The 18,395-nt window shown below is 44.1% G+C and overlaps 2 protein-coding genes across 6 annotated transcripts in view; one reads left to right on the forward strand and one right to left on the reverse strand.

Annotated features, from left to right (window-relative positions):
- RIC1 (RIC1 homolog, RAB6A GEF complex partner 1) overlaps positions 1–15,392 on the forward strand; it is a 136,501-nt gene extending 121,109 nt beyond the window's left edge. For 2 of the 4 annotated variants that reach the window (XM_040620312.1, XM_040620313.1), the window contains exons 18-26: positions 1,258–1,374; positions 1,852–2,580; positions 4,022–4,180; positions 4,269–4,405; positions 5,974–6,260; positions 6,838–7,029; positions 9,522–9,699; positions 9,851–10,039; positions 10,857–13,428. In XM_040620312.1, coding sequence (XP_040476246.1) covers positions 1,258–1,374; positions 1,852–2,580; positions 4,022–4,180; positions 4,269–4,405; positions 5,974–6,260; positions 6,838–7,029; positions 9,522–9,699; positions 9,851–10,039; positions 10,857–11,145 — 2,277 coding nt within the window. In that variant the 3' untranslated portion in view covers positions 11,146–13,428. Of the gene's footprint in view, positions 1–1,257; positions 1,375–1,851; positions 2,581–4,021; positions 4,181–4,268; positions 4,406–5,973; positions 6,261–6,837; positions 7,030–9,521; positions 9,700–9,850; positions 10,040–10,856; positions 13,429–13,558 lie in introns of those variants that run through there. The other 2 variants (XR_005831860.1, XM_040620314.1) reach the window with 2 other exon arrangements.
- Positions 15,393–15,533: 141 nt separating this feature from the next.
- The window catches only part of ERMP1 (endoplasmic reticulum metallopeptidase 1), a 41,820-nt gene continuing 38,958 nt past the window's right edge, over positions 15,534–18,395 (reverse strand). For both annotated transcript variants that reach the window (XM_040620315.1, XM_040620316.1), the window contains exon 15: positions 15,534–18,395. This exon is cut by the window's right edge. In XM_040620315.1, the coding sequence (XP_040476249.1) occupies positions 18,315–18,395 (81 nt within the window). In that variant the 3' untranslated portion in view covers positions 15,534–18,314.

Genomic DNA, 18,395 nt, shown 5'->3' on the forward strand with positions numbered 1-18,395 from the left:
GCCTCAGGCTGGGACACCATCTCACAGCTTCGGAGTAATCACCCTTTCCTTCCTAAAATTCTTTCCTCCTTGGTTTTTGTGACACTGCGCTCTCCTGGTGCCCTGCTTGCCTTCAGCGTGGCATACTTTGCTTCAGAAAGTTCATCTGACTCCTTCAGTTCCCCAGCCTCACTTTGATTCTGGTATGTTCGTCTGTACTTCAGTCATCTCTCACATTTTTATTTGCAAGTCTTAAGATTCTTTCAAATTTCATGAGCAATGAAATGAAACTGCTCAGTTTTCCCTTCCTTAACTTCTGCTTGTAACTTCATCCAGTGGTAACCTCACCTTCTCTAGCAGCCATCTGGGTGCAGTACCCTGAAATCACCTGCAGTTCAGTTCTCTTTTCATGTCTTTCATGCCTAGGGCATCAGTCAGTTGTTTTTGTTTGTTTTATTTTTGTAAATCCAAGTGCTCTTTCTCTTTACAAGTGAAAAAGACTGTATCTGAGCTTCGCTTTGGAACAAAGCTTTTCAACTTCCAGGCAGGTGAGAAGGTTTAATGGGGAGACATGTTCGGCTCTCTAGTTTAGGATTTGATTGAAATGTTCCATAATGAAAGGACAGACTATTTGATTCATTCCTGAAGTCAACACCTGTGATGTCTGCCTCTCCTGAGTAAGCCATCCTGAATAACTCAGAATTTTAATAACTCCCTTCTTCAAGAATCAGGTAGTGGCTTATTTCCTTTTTTTTTTTTTTTTTTTAACCTGGCTTTCCAAGCCTTCTTTGAAGGTCTGTTGTCATCCAGCATTTTTCTCATGATATTCCTAATCTGGTCAGATTTTTCTCACTTTCCCAAAAGAGATCTTCCATCTCAGTGTCATTTACAGAGGTGTCTTCAGCTGGAGAGCCAGCCCTTTTCCTTCCTCCCGTGTGTCACGTCCTCATCCTTTCAGGCCCACCTCACCCTGTAAGCCTTCTCTGGCTATGTCAGGTAGGTGGCTGAAGTGAGCTCTCTTTCTGTGAACTTGTGAAGCTCTCCTAGTTCCGTCAGGATAATTCAGCTCTGCCGTCAGTCTCACGTTCCTTAGTTGCATTGTGGTGAGGTTTGCTGCGCCCTAGTCAGAAGGCAGCTTGGGCTCCACGTCACTTCACAGAATGGCTGGACGTGGCGCACGCTCTGTAAAGGGTGGTGCTGGTTTCACCCGTAAACCATATAGAGTTGGTGGGAGATGCTGAAAACATACATATTAGCTTGAATCCAATTTTTTTTCAGGCTCGTGATGCAGAGAGCATTATGCTGAATCTTGCAGGACAGCTCATCATGATGCAGAGGGACAGATCAGGCCCTCAGATCCGGGAGAAGGACAGTAACCCTAACCAAAGGAAACTTGTGAGTCACGTGCAAGTGACGTAGAACATTAGTGATGAAGGAATAAAAGAATTTAAGAGGAGAGTATGCTCTTGTGACTTGGAAACTGGGAAAGTATATAATACAGTCTTTAAGCCTCCAGGTTTAAGACTGTTGGTAAGGGGTGAATAAGAACATCCTGAAACAATAATAAAATGTTCCGTACTCCAGATGTTATTGCTTAGGCATTGTTATTTGCTAATTCTAATGGGAAAGTAGGATAAATTGGTGAAGTTTGTGGGGTTTTTTTGGTTTGGTTTTGTCTTGTTTTTAGAATTAAATACACATACTTTGAAAGACAGGGTACTGTTCTTGACTCTAATTCTAAATAGAGTCCCCTAATTTTCCCAAAAGAAGTTGTGCTTATCATTTTAAAAGACTTAAGAAATTAGTGCCAAGGAACTTCAGAATGTACAAATTTAGTAGGAAAAAAATGAATTCTTGTCTTTGCTTCTCCAGCTGCCATTCTGTCCTCCCGTGGTCCTGGCCCAGTCTGTTGAGAATGTCTGGACTACGTGTCGAGCAAATAAACAAAAGCGTCACCTTCTGGAGGCCCTCTGGCTGAGCTGTGGAGGTGCAGGGATGAAAGTGTGGCTCCCTCTCTTCCCCAGGGATCACCGAAAGCCCCATTCCTTCTTGTCCCAGCGGATCATGCTGCCCTTTCACATCAATATTTACCCCCTGGCTGTTCTGTTTGAAGACGCATTAGTCCTCGGTGCTGTCAATGACACTTTACTCTATGATTCTTTGTACACTCGGAACAGTGCTCGGGAGCAGCTGGAGGTGCTCTTCCCTTACTGTGTTGTGGAGAGGACCTCGCAGATCTACCTCCACCACATTCTGCGGCAGCTGCTGGTCAGGAACCTTGGGGAGCAGGCCTTGCTCTTAGCCCAGTCCTGCACCGCTTTACCTTACTTCCCTCATGTGCTGGAGCTCATGCTCCACGAAGTGCTGGAAGAAGAAGCTACCTCACGGGAGCCCATTCCCGACCCGCTGCTGCCCACTGTGGCAAAGTTTATCACCGAGTTCCCCCTCTTCCTGCAGACAGTTGTTCATTGTGCTAGGAAGACTGAATATGCCCTGTGGAATTACCTTTTTGCAGCCGTTGGAAACCCCAAGGACTTGTTTGAGGAATGTTTGATGGCTCAGGATTTGGACACAGCTGCCTCCTACCTTATTATCTTACAGGTAACAGTTCTCTTCTTGTAAAGTACAAGAATTAATGAGCTTAAACTTGGGCGGGGGGAGGGAAGAAAGGTCCTGTGTCGACAATGGTGGTGTTCAGAGGATCATGCAGTCCGGTTTTCTGTTCTGTGTAGTATAATACATAGAATAACATGCATGTATTATAGAGGAAAAATAATACTAAAGAATTATGTTGAATATTAGCGAGTTTGAGCCAATATTAGCTAATTTGAGCTGTTCGTCTGAGCCTCTCTCAGTAATAGATTTGTTTCCTTCTGGTGCGGAATTGCTGAGGGGACTCTGGTTAAAGCCTGGGTCCTCCTGGCAGCACACCTCGTGTTAGGCTTCCAGCAGCAAGCTGAGGAAACGCAGACCTGCCACAGTAATTACCCGCGTCGCACACGGGTCTTCTCAAAATAATGGGTTCTTGGAGACTCCTGAAAATCTGTGTCATTATATATATTTGACAAAAGGGCTTGATAGTTGTTCTTATCAGTCCAATACAGATTTGACAGGCTACACTTAGCAGTGCTTTCAAATTATTGCAAAGTTGTTTTCATTGATATAAGAAGCTAACCGTAAACTTGGTTTAAACTCTGCCTGAAGCACGTTTCTCATCCGCTTCCTTGCTTCATGACAGCTGATTGAAGCCAGAGGAGATAGTCCAGCAGAGGTGGGATGGCCCTGAATGTCTGTGATTCCCTGACTCGTCTAAAAAAGCCACAGAATGATAAAAATAGAAACAAAGTAAATGCAGCTCTGTTTTGTCTTAGGTCACCCCTTAGACTTGCAGTGATCTGCCACGCACTGGGATTGGACACTCTCTCTGTATCAGGATTCCAGCGTGGCCATGGATTGTCAGATAATTACGGTTGAACTTGCCTGCGAGGTGCCTCTCCCCGAAGGCCAAGGCAGGCGGTGTGGTGAAGCTGGCGAAAGATTTCGCGAGGACGCTCTTTGGGTAGCAGTCCTACATACTGTTGCCCAGAGCTGAGTACTTTCGTCACAGCCTCCGAAACTGCCACAAGAGGGGGACCTGAGCTTTTGGGAGTCAGGCAGATTAGACTTGTGTTCTTGCTTTTCTTCTGGTCTTCAGCAAGTGACTGAACTCCGTTTCCTCATCTGTAAAATGGGAACGGCATAACCGCTCGGCAGAGTCGCTAGCAGCCAGGGAAGACAGAACGTGGGTCAGGTTTATGTGAGGTATCTGAGGTGTAGTGGGAGTTTAGAAAATCCTAATTTCCAGTACGCCAGCGGGGTGTTGGCCTCGCTTTTCCGTGCGGGATACTTTCTATTGATCCTTTTATTCTTACTGTTACACATTCCTTACAGAGGTGTAGCTGCGTTCCCTCTCCGGTATAGAAGTCCTAGAGGTAAAGAATTGCTCATACTTCCCAAATCACTGCCGTATAAAAGGAATGCTTGTGTTTGGTTGTTTTTGTAGAATATGGAAGTCCCAGCAGTAAGTAGGCAGCATGCCACCCTTCTGTTCAACACAGCCCTGGAACAAGGCAAATGGGACCTGTGTCGACACATGATTCGATTCCTTAAAGCCATTGGCTCTGGAGAATCTGAGACCCCTCCATCCACACCCACCGCTCAGGTGGGTTGCAAAATCGCACAGCCTCTCTAGACCATACACCGACATGGCTTCTTTCTCTAACTGTACCTCACATCATGTGTAATCTTAGGAACCCAGTTCAAGCGGTGGATTTGAGTTCTTCAGGAATCGAAGCATCAGTTTATCCCAGTCAGCTGAGAATGTTCCTGCTAGTAAATTCAGCTTACAGAAAACACTGAGTATGCCATCTGGTCCTTCTGGAAAAAGGTAAAAGAATCACGAGCTGTTATCACTTTTAGGGCATTCAATGACACATGTTGCATTTCAGGGCATTTGTAAAATTGGATCTTATGAAAACAACCATTTGATCAAATGCAATTCCTTCTCCATTTCCAAAAGGCTTGAGGATTACACAAAATGCTTCCCTTCTTCTGTCCTCCAAAGTTCACTTTTTTACTCTTTGTACAGTTTCTGTCCCTTGTCCTAGAGTAGGTCTTGTGTACCCATTCTGAAGGTAGCTCACTTCAAATTACCCTGATAATAGAGGACCAGAATAAAGAGGAAGATAATTAATTCTGCACTTAATCCAAAAGCCTTCTTATAGTCCATAGTTTTATCTTTCTAACTCTACCTCGTGACAAAAACGAGAAAAAATTTAGTCCCCAGGTACTTGACTCTCCTGTGACTCAACAGTGGGAGAGCCAAGAGGAAGTGTATCCTGAAGACAGATCTGCATCACCCATAGATGGGTTATTGCCTCCTGAGAGGTTACTGTGAACTCCTACTAAACATTATAAAATAGAATCTCCTCTGGTTTGTGAGGTCCTTGTGTTCCTTCCTCTGTTGTTACATGTTCTAAGCTCTTGTCTTTTCTCTCTTCTCATCCTTTCTTTTATATTCTGTTTTCATTGTTACTACAGTGCCTGACACATTAGGAGAACTTGCTGAACGTTTTTGGTCATGACATTTTACTACTTTTTTTACCACAGTCATCTGTACCACCCTTGCTCCCAGCATCTGCACACACAGTAAAATGCAACCACAGCACACTACAAACAGCAGCTTCTCGGCTGTGCCCGCACGGGACGTGATTACCGGCCAGTCCACATGAAGTGCTCGGTGCGCGCCAGGCACGGTTCGAAGCGCTTACAGCTTACAGGGGTAGGCACGGTTGTTGACCACACTGTGTGGGTGAAGAAGCAGAGGCCCAGAAAGTAAGCTTGGGTAGGTTCACACAGGTAGTGAGTTGGCAGAGCCAAGATCTGAATCCAGACAGTCGTCCAGGACTGTCTCTCAGAGAAGGCACCACATGGCCCAGTTACCAAACCAGTCAGCCCACCGCAGCCCGGATAGTGAGGGATGACAGACTGCGTGTCGTCACGTTGTACGTGTTTCAGCGTCAGTCATCCATCCGTGTGTCTGCTTATCCCCCGCTCCCGTGCACAGACTTCCTTGTGCTTTGTGTCTCCTGTCTCAGTTTCTTTGATCTGGTCTCCTCGCCTGTTTTCATTGGGTTCTTCAGACGCAGCATTATTTGCTCCCTTTCTTTCCTTCAACCCATCACCACCCTCCTCCTGGTTTGGTCTTGTCTATCTCCTCTTCCCTCTTCCCTATTTCCATTCTACAAATATGTTTTAAGAGCCTGCCGTGTGCCGGGTGTTGTTCAGCGGCCCGTGGTATCACACGGAGGAAAGCCCTGATCGTTTGTCTTCACTCACTCAGAGCTGGATCTTGGATCTCTTACCTCCTTCTCCGCGCTGTCAGTGCTGCTGCGTAGAACCGTGTGAAGCATTCGCGAACACCTTTTCTGCAGCTTTCTTGTTTCCTACTTACAGATGGAGCAAGGACAGTGACTGTGCTGAGAACATGTACATTGACATGATGCTCTGGAGACACGCTCGGCGTCTCTTGGAAGAAGTTCGGCTGAAGGACCTCGGCTGCTTTGCAGCCCAGTTGGGCTTTGAACTAATTAGCTGGCTGTGCAAGGAGCGCACTCGGGCCGCGCGGGTGGACAACTTTGTGCTGGCCCTGAAGAGACTCCACAAAGATTTCCTGTGGCCGCTTCCCATCATCCCAGCCTCTTCTCTCAGTTCTCCTTTCAAGAATGGAAAATACCGAACAGGTAATTGTAGGCTCGTGTCACTTGATCTGGGATGATCAACGAGATGAAAGTTGGCTGAATATAGGAGCTACCACGCGTTTCTAACTGTGGGAAGTTTTGGAACTGGCTATGTTGTGACTTATCTGACAGGACATTCCAAAGAAGTGGTAAAAATGCATCTTTGAGAGTTTGGGCTGTCTTCTAATCTAGGAGAAGACAAAGTGAAACTATTTTGGTGAGAGAAGAATTAAAAGATAAAGATTTTTAGTCCAGGTCTTGCAAAAAAGACTGTTCTAATTACTATTCCTCATGAAAATCCAAACAAAAACCTTTTATTGTGACATTTGGAAACTTCCTCTCATCTTAAGAACCAAGGAAAAGCACTTAAAAGATGAACAGAGTAAATTCTGTTTAGTGCTAATGAGACAGGATGATGTCAGTTGACTGTGTCTCGCTTCCCTGGTTTCTGGGTGGACGAGGGGGTGTAATTGCCTCTGAACTGTCAGTGTTCGGGAGTAGCAGGGAAAGCAGCCGAAATAACGGAGTTGGGAATGGTGGTGCGTGCATCTTCTGAATTGTTTCGGGGCTTGCTTTGCAGTGGGAGAGCAGCTGTTAAAGTCCCAATCAGCGGACCCTTTTTTAAACCTTGAGATAGACGCGGGTGTCTCTCATGTTCAACGAAGTCAGAGCTGGCTCGGCAACATCGGCCCCCCCCATCATGAGATCGACACGGCCTCGTCGCATGGACCACAAATGCAAGACGCCTTCCTGTCACCTTTATCTAATAAAGGTAAATGTTATTTTAAATCCTAGCTTTTCCGTAGTTCCTTTGGAAGGTTTTTGTGCCGTAGCACTTCAGAAATAGAGCTTCACCCCTTCCAGACACGTCCTTGAGGATTAGTCATTAGAACCTGCTAGAGAGGTGAATAGTTTCTAGAACAAGGCCACCCTGGCCTTAAGTATACTTTGCCGTATTTATTTTGGATGAGTGAGATAGGTAAACTCATTACAGAGCAGCACTAACAGATGGAACTGTGCACTTGATTTTAATGATACAGAAACACTAACTTGGAACTTCAAGTAAGCAAAGTGTTATCTCCGTGTAAAGAATACCATTCTTCTCGTAAGTAGACATGGATCATAAAAAATTGTACTCCATTATCTTCTCTTTATTTTACTGATAAAAATTTGTAGAAATTTTCTCTCTCTTGCAAGTTCCTGTGTAATATCGTTCATTTTGCCTCTTAGTCTTCAAAGCCTAATTCACTGTCCCACCCTTTACCAAAAGTGGGTGCCAGCCTCTGCTCTCCTCTGCTCTTACAGTTTTAGTGGAGTTTCAGGTTGAAGAAGCTTCCAGGTGACAAATGCTGCTGAGGCTTGTACGGGTACAGGGAGCGTCAGCAGCAGTTAGCCTGACTGTCTGCAGTGTCCTTCACGGCCCAGCACTTGGTCGGCGTTTGATTTTTAGTCTGTCAGCACCGTATTTTGAGCTTCCGCTACGTGGAGAAGCTTACAGCTTCCATTACTTTTGTTTAAATTGTAGAAGATGCACATAATATGTACAACTTTAGCCATTTTTAAGTATACAGTTCAGTGGGGTCAAGTCCATTCACATTGCTGTTCAGCCAGCCTCCAGAGCTCTGTCTTGCCAAGCTAAAATTCTATCCCTGTTAGATAACAACTCCCCATTCCTCCCTCCCCGGTACTGGCAGCCACCGCTCTAGTTTCTGTGTCCATGAATTTGACTACTTTAGATCCCTCATACGAGTAGGATCATACAGTGTTTGTCTTCCTGTGATTCAGGCTTATTTCACTTAGCATAATGTTCTCGGAGTTCACGTCCGTTGCAGCAGATGTGGGAACTGACTTCCTTTTTGAAGCCGTGTAGCACTGCACTGTGTGTCTGGACCACATTTTGTTTATCCGTCTACCCACTCATGAACACTTGGTTGCTTCCATCTTTTGCTGCAATGAACATAGGAGTTGAGAGAGCTTTTCAAGATGCTGCTTTTAGCTCTTTGGGGTATATACATATATTCCAGAAGTGGAAATGCCAGATCACAGGGCTATTCTTTGATTTTTTGAGGAACTGTCAACCCACCAACATTGACGAAGGGTTCCAATTTCTTGACGTTCTTGCCAGTACTTTATTTGCTGGGGATTTGGGGGGTTTTTTGTTTTATTTTTTTATAGTAGCCATCCTAAGAGACATGAGGTGATATCATTGCTTGCATTTTTTTTTTTTGTAGAAAACTCTTTAGAGAGATCATTTGAAATATATTTTTAAATTAGAGATAATAGTATCATGGAACCCTTACCCCCACCCCCATGTATCTGTTACCCAGCTTCAGCTATTACCGACTCATGACCAAATTTTGTTTGATCCCTTCCGGTATTATTAAACTTCATCCAAGACAGGATATATTTTATCTGTGAATATTTCAGTATGTATCTTTAAAAGGACTCTTAAAAAAAGTTACTCCATTATCATCCCTCTAAATACTTGACAGTAATTCCTTAATATCATTAAATATCTGGTAAGTATTCGAATTCAATTGTTTCATAATGTCATAAATTTTTTTATGGTTAGGACCAGATCCAGATAAGGTTCACACATTGTGGTTAATTCTTTCTTTAAAAAATGATTGCTTCTCTCTCCACCATTTTTGTAGTTGTTAAGATTTACTTATTTATTTTAGAGAGCATATGGACGGGAGGGGCAGAGGGAGAGCACGTCTCAAACAGACTGCACTGAGCGTGAAGCCCAACGCAGGGCTTGATCTCATGACCCCGAGATCACGACCTGAGCCAAAACCCAAGTCACATACTGGGCCACCCAGGTGCCCCCCCCCACTTTTTTTTTTTTTAACCCCTTGCTGTTTAGTCATTGATGAAACTTGCTCCCGTGATTTTTTTCAAAATATGAATTTTGGTGATTGCATCTTCATGGTTTAACACTTTCCTCTGTATTTCTTATAAATTAGTAATTGAATCTAAAGACCTGATCAAATGATAGCTAGATTTTTTTGGAGGCAGGCAAGACTGCTACATAGGTGGTAGTGTGTTTTCCCATCCAAAGGCACATAATGTCTGGTTATCTAACAATTGTTGTCTTAAAAATACCTCCTACTGTTAACATAGCATGGGAATTTTAGCAGTTGATTTAACATTTGGGTTTCAAAATTCTGAGCAGAAATCAACATGTGAGAGACCACTAATATTTGAAATTAAATGTATTTTCTACATGAAGCTCGTTTGTAACTTTCGGCACTTTTTCCTCAGGTGATGAATGCAGTATTGGTTCCGCCACAGACTTGACTGAAAGTAGCTCCATGGTGGATGGAGACTGGACGATGGTAGATGAAAACTTCTCCACACTCAGTCTGACTCAGTCAGAGCTAGAACACATCTCCATGGAGCTGGCGAGTAAGGGGCCTCACAAATCCCAGGTCCAGCTTCGGTGAGTTCCTCAGCGTCCTGGAAGCACAGAATGCCTACTGAGGGTATTTGGGCAAATAGGCTACTGGAACTGCTCTCCTGATAACGACTGCCCTTCTCTACATCTGCAGTACCCTCTGAGCTTCGATCTTCCTGTTTCTGCTTCTCTGTAGATACTTGCTGCATATCTTCATGGAGGCAGGATGTCTAGACTGGTGCATTGTCATAGGCCTGATTCTTAGAGAATCCTCAGTAATCAACCAGATTGTGGTTCTCATCCAGTCTTCAGAGGTGGATGGAGAGATGTTACAGAACATAAAGACGGGGCTGCACGCAGTAGACCGATGGGCCTCTACAGATTGGTAAGTGCGGGTCTCCTTAGGCCTGTTACCTTGTTACCTTGGCTGTCCTCGGGGGAGTCGTGTCCTTTCACAGTTGTAAGGTTTAGTTCTAGTTCATTTATTTGGAAATTGTTTAGGTTGGTCGAAATAAAAATGCTTTCACACGTTCCTTTCTGAAGTTGTTCTCTTTAGTCACTATTCTGTGCCCAGCCAGGTACGTAAATGACACAGTACAGATGATCTTAGACTTGTTAGACTGGAACTTGAGGTCTGTGGTTATGTGGAATTGCTGCTAATAATAACCTGAAAATATCTACTTTGAAAAGATAAATTCACACACGCCTTAAATTTTTAACAGTCCATAGCAGTTACTAGCAAGCCCAAAGTAAGAGTTAGTGGGTAGAAGTGAAGAGCCTTGGATCGTAGCCCTTTGTCACCAGTTATGTGTGGATTTGAGGTTTCCCTTCCTTGGATCTAGTTGTTTCCTTAGTTGCCAAATTCACTTAGAAGAGATGTACTGTGTGAAGGTTCTTCAAATCTGAAGAAACCCTGTTGGTCCTCAGACTATGGAATGTGATTTTTTAATTAAAATACTTGAGAAAAAAGTCCTTGTTGCTGGAGCTCAGAAACATAAGACACTTCCCTTGGGTGCAGTGCCCCTGTGTTGGCCAGGACTCCTGAGAACCCTTTCCTCCCTCCCATGTGCCTCCTCCCCTCCCCACACCACCTAGCACGGAGACCTCACTGTGTCCATGTTTAGTAGGAGTTTGTCCAGAACACTCTAGGGAGCATTTTGAGTGTGGCAAGAGAGAGCTAATTTCCTTTTCCCTCTGCTTAGTCCTGGATATAAGCCATTTTTAAACATCATTAAGCCACAAGTACAGAAGCTCAGTGAGCTCACAGAAGAACAGGTCCAGCCCGAAGCCTTCCAGCCAATAACCGTGGGTAAGACCCCTGAACACGCCGGTCCCCGGGCAGAGGAGAGCCGGGGCTGCTCGGGCCATGGAAGCGTCCCCCAGGGTGAGGTTGGAGGTGGCAGTCTGGTCAGCCGGAAGGAGGAGGACACGACCCGAGCAGAGGAGGAGGAATCTTTTCAGGATGGGACTTACGACTGTTCTGTGTCCTAACGACAGTGACGTGCCATCACCGCGGGCAGTATTAATTCACAGCAGCGTACAACTGAGGACACTGCGACCTAGTTGGACGATTTAACCAGGGAGAGAACTCAGAGACTCTGGTAAGGTAGTATTAAATTTTAACTTGCTCCTCTAAGAAATCTCGGACTCCATAAAAATGTGATATCAAATCATTTTTCATTAAAAAAAAATTTTTTAAGCTGCAGTGGAAAGTAATAAAGAGTATTGTACAGTTGTACAGGAGAATATTTTGGTTTTTTTCTTAAAGAATGGTAGCTCCTAAACCACAGGGATTGTTTTGCCCTAGACGAGCCTACTTTTTCACTACTTCCAGCTTCTTACGTGTTTTCTGGTTCAGCGTGTGTCCAGACTGCTTTTTAAAAACAAATGCGAAGGTGCTTGCTGGAGCTCATCAGTGCTGAGCTCCCTGCGTGCCCCTTTGGATCGAGAGCGCTGGACTCCCGCACTGGCCTGCTGAGCAGATGCCTGCCCTGGCACAGCAGTGGCTGTCGCGATGGAGACCTGTCCTGGGCTGTGTTTAGCCTTTAAATCCCAGTCCTGAACTGGCGGAAGCGATTTACCTGTGAGTCAGTGCGCCTGCTTCCTCCAGCAGCTTGAGGCCTGGTCAGTGTGGGCACAGGTCTGAGGGCTCCTACCAATTATGCTGTTAGATACCACTAAACTCTTTTGTATCAGAGAGCTGTATCTTTTTGTGAATACTCTTGTGTAAATAGACTAAAGGTACTGTTCATATTTTTAGGGCTCATAATTTGTAAGGTTTGATGCTGGATTCTGCATGGCGATACTCACTCTTGGAAGAGAGATGGGCTTGCTCTTTCCAAATAGGAGCAGTCTTCACAGAAAAAAACAGGTTTATTGGCTTGGTCATTCAGTAACGGAAATGGTCACACTGATCATGAAACAGGTTTTGTGCGAATTAACGTAGTTTCTTATTTATTGCTTTTGTAAATGGAATAAAAATGGACCTTTATGTAAATAGACTGCTGAATCCTGTATTATCACGGCTACTAAAAATTACTATGTGAAGAATGCATTCTTCATTGTGACTTTTAAAATATTTTATGTATTTCTAGATATGACTTAGTTTTCATACATTATGAAAACCTATCTGCATACTCCTTAATGGCTTCAGAGTAAACACATGCCCACTGTACTTCCAGTTACCTTCTATCAGTATTAATTTACATAGCTTGTTTGTACTGTGCAATTTGAACAAAGGAATGCAATGTTATTTTTTACAAAAACAAACTTGTTTATTTTTGTAATAACAGTGTATCTTGACGTGGACCAAATTCATACCACTATGTAAAACAGCCTCTCTTCTCATAGTACAATTACAGTTTAGAAATAAAACTTGGTCCTCTACCCTTGCTTTTTAAAGTAAATGGCAGGATACAGTTGTCCTAGCCCAGGTTTCCTTGGAAGGGAAACACAAACCATTTTGAAATTGCTTGGTTCGAAATTCATCAAACTGTTTTAAATTATTGAGTTTGGTAATTTACTATCATTTACTTTTTACATTACAAGTGCAATAATCTCACATACTAGAACTCCTGAACGGGTGGGATGTGGGAGGATGGTACCTGGTCTTTCTGGTGCTACTTTATTTCAGCCTTTGTTTTAAACCACCTTTCCCTGAATCTTATGGTAGAAAATGTGTCCCATGTGAGTACGTGCAGCCCAGCAAGAATCTAACCTGAAACTTCTCCTGTCCTAGTCCCTTAGGAGGAGAATGAGCATTATTTTTGTGTTTGGTGTGAAAATACAGTCAATAAAATGATTTACCATTGTAAACAGCTGTGATCCTTTCACATCTCCGCATGTGCTGCTGGGCTCCTCTTGCACTCGTCAAAGCAGAGCACCGGTAGGTTAACTGAGCCGCTGTGGTTAAGACCATGAATCAATCTTTGCTCCTATACTTGTTTCTCAAGTAATAGAAATGGGCGGCCTGAAGGCAGAAAAATTGGTGGTTTACGGAAAGTTTCTCTTTGGTAGTTTGTTGTATATTTTACTTGTATTTTTATTTTGCTTTGGTTGATACATCAACTGTTAAAGCCATAACTTTAACTAATGAAGTCAAGTATTCAGTATAACAACTATTTGAAGTTTATTTGCTGATACCAAAACAAGAAGTCATTTTGGGGGGGAGGGGGTAAAGTCAACCTTTGCTTGTAATTAAAGCTGCTGCTACTTCTGTAATGTGTATTTTTTTTACTTGGTAAAGGGCAATAAAACATGAACTTTTATTCAACACATCAGGTTAACAGCAAAAAGTATATTTATTAAAAGCCACAGAAATATTCTTTTCATTATGAAATTCCACCTCTTAGAATTTTCTTTATGAAGTAACTACAAATTCAGACAGATTTAAATTTATATGCAGAATTGAGAACAGGAGCAGCGAGATTTGGCAGCATCCTGTATGCCTGACTGTAGAAGCTTGGAAGAGAAATCCATCTTGAGGACATGGAAAATGTTCAAAATGTAATAAAAATGATTTCCGCCAGACAAAACTGTCTATGTAAGTATAGAGGAGACTGGGCCCCGTCTCTAACAGGTGGGATTAAAAGTGCTTCTGAGTTCCCCAGTCTTTGTCTCTATGGATTTCCCTTTTATGGACGTTTCATATAAATGGAATCCTGTATCTGTGGCTTTTTCTGTGTGGCTTCTTTCTCTTTGCAGGACACTTTCAAGGTTCATCTTTGTACATCAGTAGTCGTTCCAAGGCTGAATAATGTTCCACTTTCTGGTGTACTGCTTCTATTTATCTGTTCACCACCATTTGCCACGAACATTCATGTATAAGTTTCCATGTGGATAGAAGTGAAAATGCTGGGTCATGTACCTGGTTAATGTTTTGAGGAAATGCCTAACCGTATTCCAAAGTGCCTGCGCCATTCTCTGCACTCCCGCCAGCAGGGGATGCAGGTGGCAGGTTCTCCCTGCGCTGGTTGCTGGCTGTGGTTCTGGTTACAGCCGTCCGAGTTCTTTATGGAGCCGAGAGTCATTATGGCATAGTGTGGATTTTCCTGGTGCCTAGTATCTTTTCACAGTTATTAGCCATTTGTGTATCTTTAGAGAAAAACGTTGTTCTCCTTCGCCCATTTCACAGTTGGGTCATTTATCCTTTTATGGTTGATTTGCAAGAGTTCTTCGTACATTCTGGATATTAGACCCTTATATGATTTGCATGTATTTTCTCATTCCAATGGCTTGTGATTTTCGGGACACTGTCCTTTGAAGCATAAAAGTTTTACATTTTGGTGAAGTCCGGCTTTTTCTTTGGTTGCTTGTGCTTTGGTGTATGTAAGGAACCACTGCCTAATGCAGGTTTGTGGAGATCTGTGCCTGTGTTTTCCTCTGAGACTTTATGTTTTGTTTTTTACAGTGTTAACTCCTGTTTAGGTCTTTGGCCCATTTTGAGTTAATTTTTGTGTGTGGATATTCAGTTGTCCCAGCATCATTTACTGAAAAGATTCATTTTTTTTTCCTCATTGAATTGCCAAAAATCATTTGTAAACATATGGATTTTATTTGTAGACTGTCAGTTGTATATTGCTCTCTCTTCTTACTGCCAGTAGCACACTGTCTGGTCATGGTTACTGTCCCTACTTTGTAGGAAGTTTTGAAGATGTGACTCGTAAGTTTGTTTTTTCAAGACTGGGCTATTATGGGTCCCTTGCATTTCCGTATGAATACAAGCTGGGATTATGTTCGATTTGTGGATCAATTTGGCAAGTACTGCCATCTTAATTAAGCCAATCCACAAACATGGGATTTCTTTTAGCAGTGTTTAATTCTAGTATAAAAGTCTTGTCTTATACTTTTATTAAGCTTATTCCTAAGTATTTTATTCTTAATGCAATTGCGACTAGAATTGTTTTGTTGTAGAAATACAATTGCTGATCTGTGCATTGATCCTTTAACACTGCTGAATTCATTTAACTGTAACAGTTTTGTTTTGTGGATTCCATAGAATTTTCTATATAAATTTGTCCTTTCTAATCTGGATGCATCTTGCCAAACTGGCTAGAGCCTCAGAACAATATTCAGTAGAAGTGGCTGTAGTGGACATGGTGGTCTTTCTGACCTTACGGGCAAGCTTTTCAGGCTTTTATCACAGGTGATGAGGATTTTAGCTGTGAGTTTTTCATCGGAGGGAACTTCCTCACCTGATAAAGGTACTCGGTCAGTTGAGATGGTGTATTACATTGACTTTTCAGGTGTTAAACCAACTTTTCATTCCTTGAATAAATTCCACTTGGTCATAATATAGAGCCAAACTTGAAGAAATAAATCAGTACGTTAATATTTTTACAAATCAAAGAAGATATTTTCCAAATAAAAAGAGCCAGACATAAAGAGGCCTAAATGCATTTTGGCTTTATTGGCCCTAAAAGGCGGCAAGGGGCACGATGAGGAGGTGCACCGGACTGTTCTGAGGAGCGGCGGTGCCCCCATTCCTTGGGTTTCCAGAGCGGCAAGTGATGAGTGGTGGGCCACTGGCTGAAAGACCATTTCTTCCTGCCCCCACAATCCTGGATTCGCCCTTCAGTGATTTTCTTTGCCAGTGGAGAGGATTTTAAAAAGCTCAACATTTAACAAAATATGCACAATTTCATTCCACAGTAGAAAGCATTCCAGTGTCTCCTTGCTTTGCTCCTCACTCACATACCCGTTCTGCCACGTGAGCCATCTAGGTCTTTTAAAGGCAATTTAAAAAAGGTTTTAAAAAGGCTTTGTAGACTGGAAATAACCCTTCAACGATGAGGATACAGAAGAATAAAGATCTGGTTTTTCTGTTAATGATACTAACCTAGTAGGTTAATTTCAGTAATGTAAGGCAACAACCAATCCTCAACAAGTCAGCCAACCAGTGAAAAGAAAGGAAAGACCCTCCTGCTGGCTACGGCTTCCTGAGTGAGCAGCTGGCTACGGCCCCTCGGTGGAGGCATCTCAGCGACCCTACAGCGCTTGTTTCCATCAGCTAAACGGGGAAACGTACTTTCAGACACAATGTAGACTAAGCATTTCTTCAAAACCACAATTCTTCACATTTTCACTGAATGTGCAACCCTGGGCTACTTTTAAATTCTGTAGGAAAAACTGTTTGAAAAGACCCTCTTAGAAGGGAGTTCTGAATGAGGAGTCTCCGAGGCTGCTGACGGACCGCGCGTGTGCTAAGTGCTCAGCCACTTCCGGCACTGAAGCAGTCCGCCCTGAGCCCAGCGAGCATCTTGAAAACCAAAGCAGAAGACACTGTTTGTTTACAAAGGAAAATGACGTGAAGGCAGAAGGAAAACCATGATTCTTACTGCAAGGGAATCACATCCTTCCCAAAGGGGGGAAAATCACTTTCATACGAAGCATGTCCTCAACATGGGATTCCCCCTCCATAAAAATCTATTTCCGATTAACCACAGGGACAAAATAGGCCTCTATTTTGAAATTCATTGAGATACCACTTTTTGTCCACAACTCTGATTCTCTACAAGCTACGAACACTGCAGTCCTTCTGCGCCACCTGACAAACTCAGAAGTCCACTGGCGACACCCGTACCAGGGGCGGGAGCCCGGTACTTGCAGCACAGCCCGTAGTCCGCGTTCAGCCCTGGCCGCGGCCGTGCTGGGCTGCGTGGCCGGGTCAGGGCTGAAGGAGTCCCGGGTGAGGCAGGCAGCGGGAGGAGCATGCCTGGGAAGGCACACTGCGGCCACCAGTCACAAGCGGCTTCAATGGCCTCCTGCCATGCACTTAGTGCCACTTTGTTTTACTGTGGCTTTTTAAAAAAAATGTCTTTTTTGGCCTTTGCTTGCTAAACTCAGAATTTGTCCAACCTTTTCAGCTTCTTAATGGAAAAAAGAAAGAAGAACTGACCACTCATCTCCCCAAGCCCTTCCACTGCCAGAGCCGAGAAGCCCTGAGAGGCATCGCCGTGACACGCCTCCCAAGCCACACAGCCATCTTCAAAATGAACAGCACCTTCAAGGCCTCGGCCTGCCCTTCTGCAGGATCCTAATACCAGCAGCTGCTGCTCCAGGGGCCTCACTGCAGTGTAAGCCACCCCCTCCTGCCCCAGGAAAGCCAGCTCTGCCGGACAGGGACGGAGAAACTATTCAGACTCGTGAGAAAACAGACAAAACTAAGGACTCAGTGCATCAATAAAATTATACCCTAGAGGATTAACCTTGGATAACAGAACATGCCTATTAAATGAAGAGAATAAATATTTATAAAATGCCCAGCCACTCCTCACCCCACTCACTACCAAGCCTGTGTGCTTGCCACGCGACATCCCGAGCCAGAAGAGCCCCGCAGGAAACGTAGCTGAACAAATGCTCCGCTTCAAATGGCAACGTGGACAGGAAAAGGTAGAGATCAAGCCTAAAAGCAACTCAGAAATGCATCACAGCCACAGCTCTCAGGGACCACCTGTCAGAAGGACGCGAGTCCCCGGCTCAGCACAGCTTCCCATGGCGGGAGCCTGGGCTTCGCTACAGAGGAGCCAAGCACATCTGAGCAGCTGCCTGAAGAAGTAGAGCTCTCAACACAGGCTGGGGCCTCAGAAGCCCCCTGGTTCTCCTCCCGCTGTTGCTGAACCTGCCTTCTAATCCCTAAGGGTCAATCTCAAGGGGGATCATTACTCCAGCGAACAGATTTTAGCTACCGTCCTCTGACGAAACAAATGATCTTGGGCTCCAGTTGGAAATGTCCTTTGTCTCATGAACAGCTCACAGTACCTTCTACATCTTTCATGATCTTAAGGGGAGGACTACTGACGTGGTTTGTTGGCTTTTATCCTTGAGGTCCTAGAGAAGACTGACGTGTGTAGTGGTGGTACCCATGTGTGTGCTTCAGTGCCAGGAAACCGGCGTCAAGTGTCAGAAAGGCCACATGTCACGACCCCACAGCATCACCATCATGGTGCTTGGCCCTGAGGAATGTCAGCCCACGAAGCTCTCTGAACAGGTGCTCATTCACAATCACTGACTTACAAACATCCATGTCACGCGGGGAGAAACCGTGTCACAGGGGTATCCCGCTCGGCATGTACTCAGCACTCATCCGGAAGACTAGAACACAAAGAGATTGTAGGTGCACACCCAGGCCGAGGGGAATGTCCAATCTGGAAACTTTGCTCTCAGAGCATCCAGCTGGGAGGATTTCTTATCTTCCCCAGAAAGGTAGTGGGCAGCAATGGCCACAGTGACCATTCCTTCAG

Source organism: Ursus maritimus, unplaced genomic scaffold (assembly GCF_017311325.1).
Source record: "Ursus maritimus isolate PB19 unplaced genomic scaffold, ASM1731132v1 scaffold_34, whole genome shotgun sequence".
In the NCBI taxonomy this organism is placed as follows: Eukaryota; Metazoa; Chordata; class Mammalia; order Carnivora; family Ursidae; genus Ursus; species Ursus maritimus.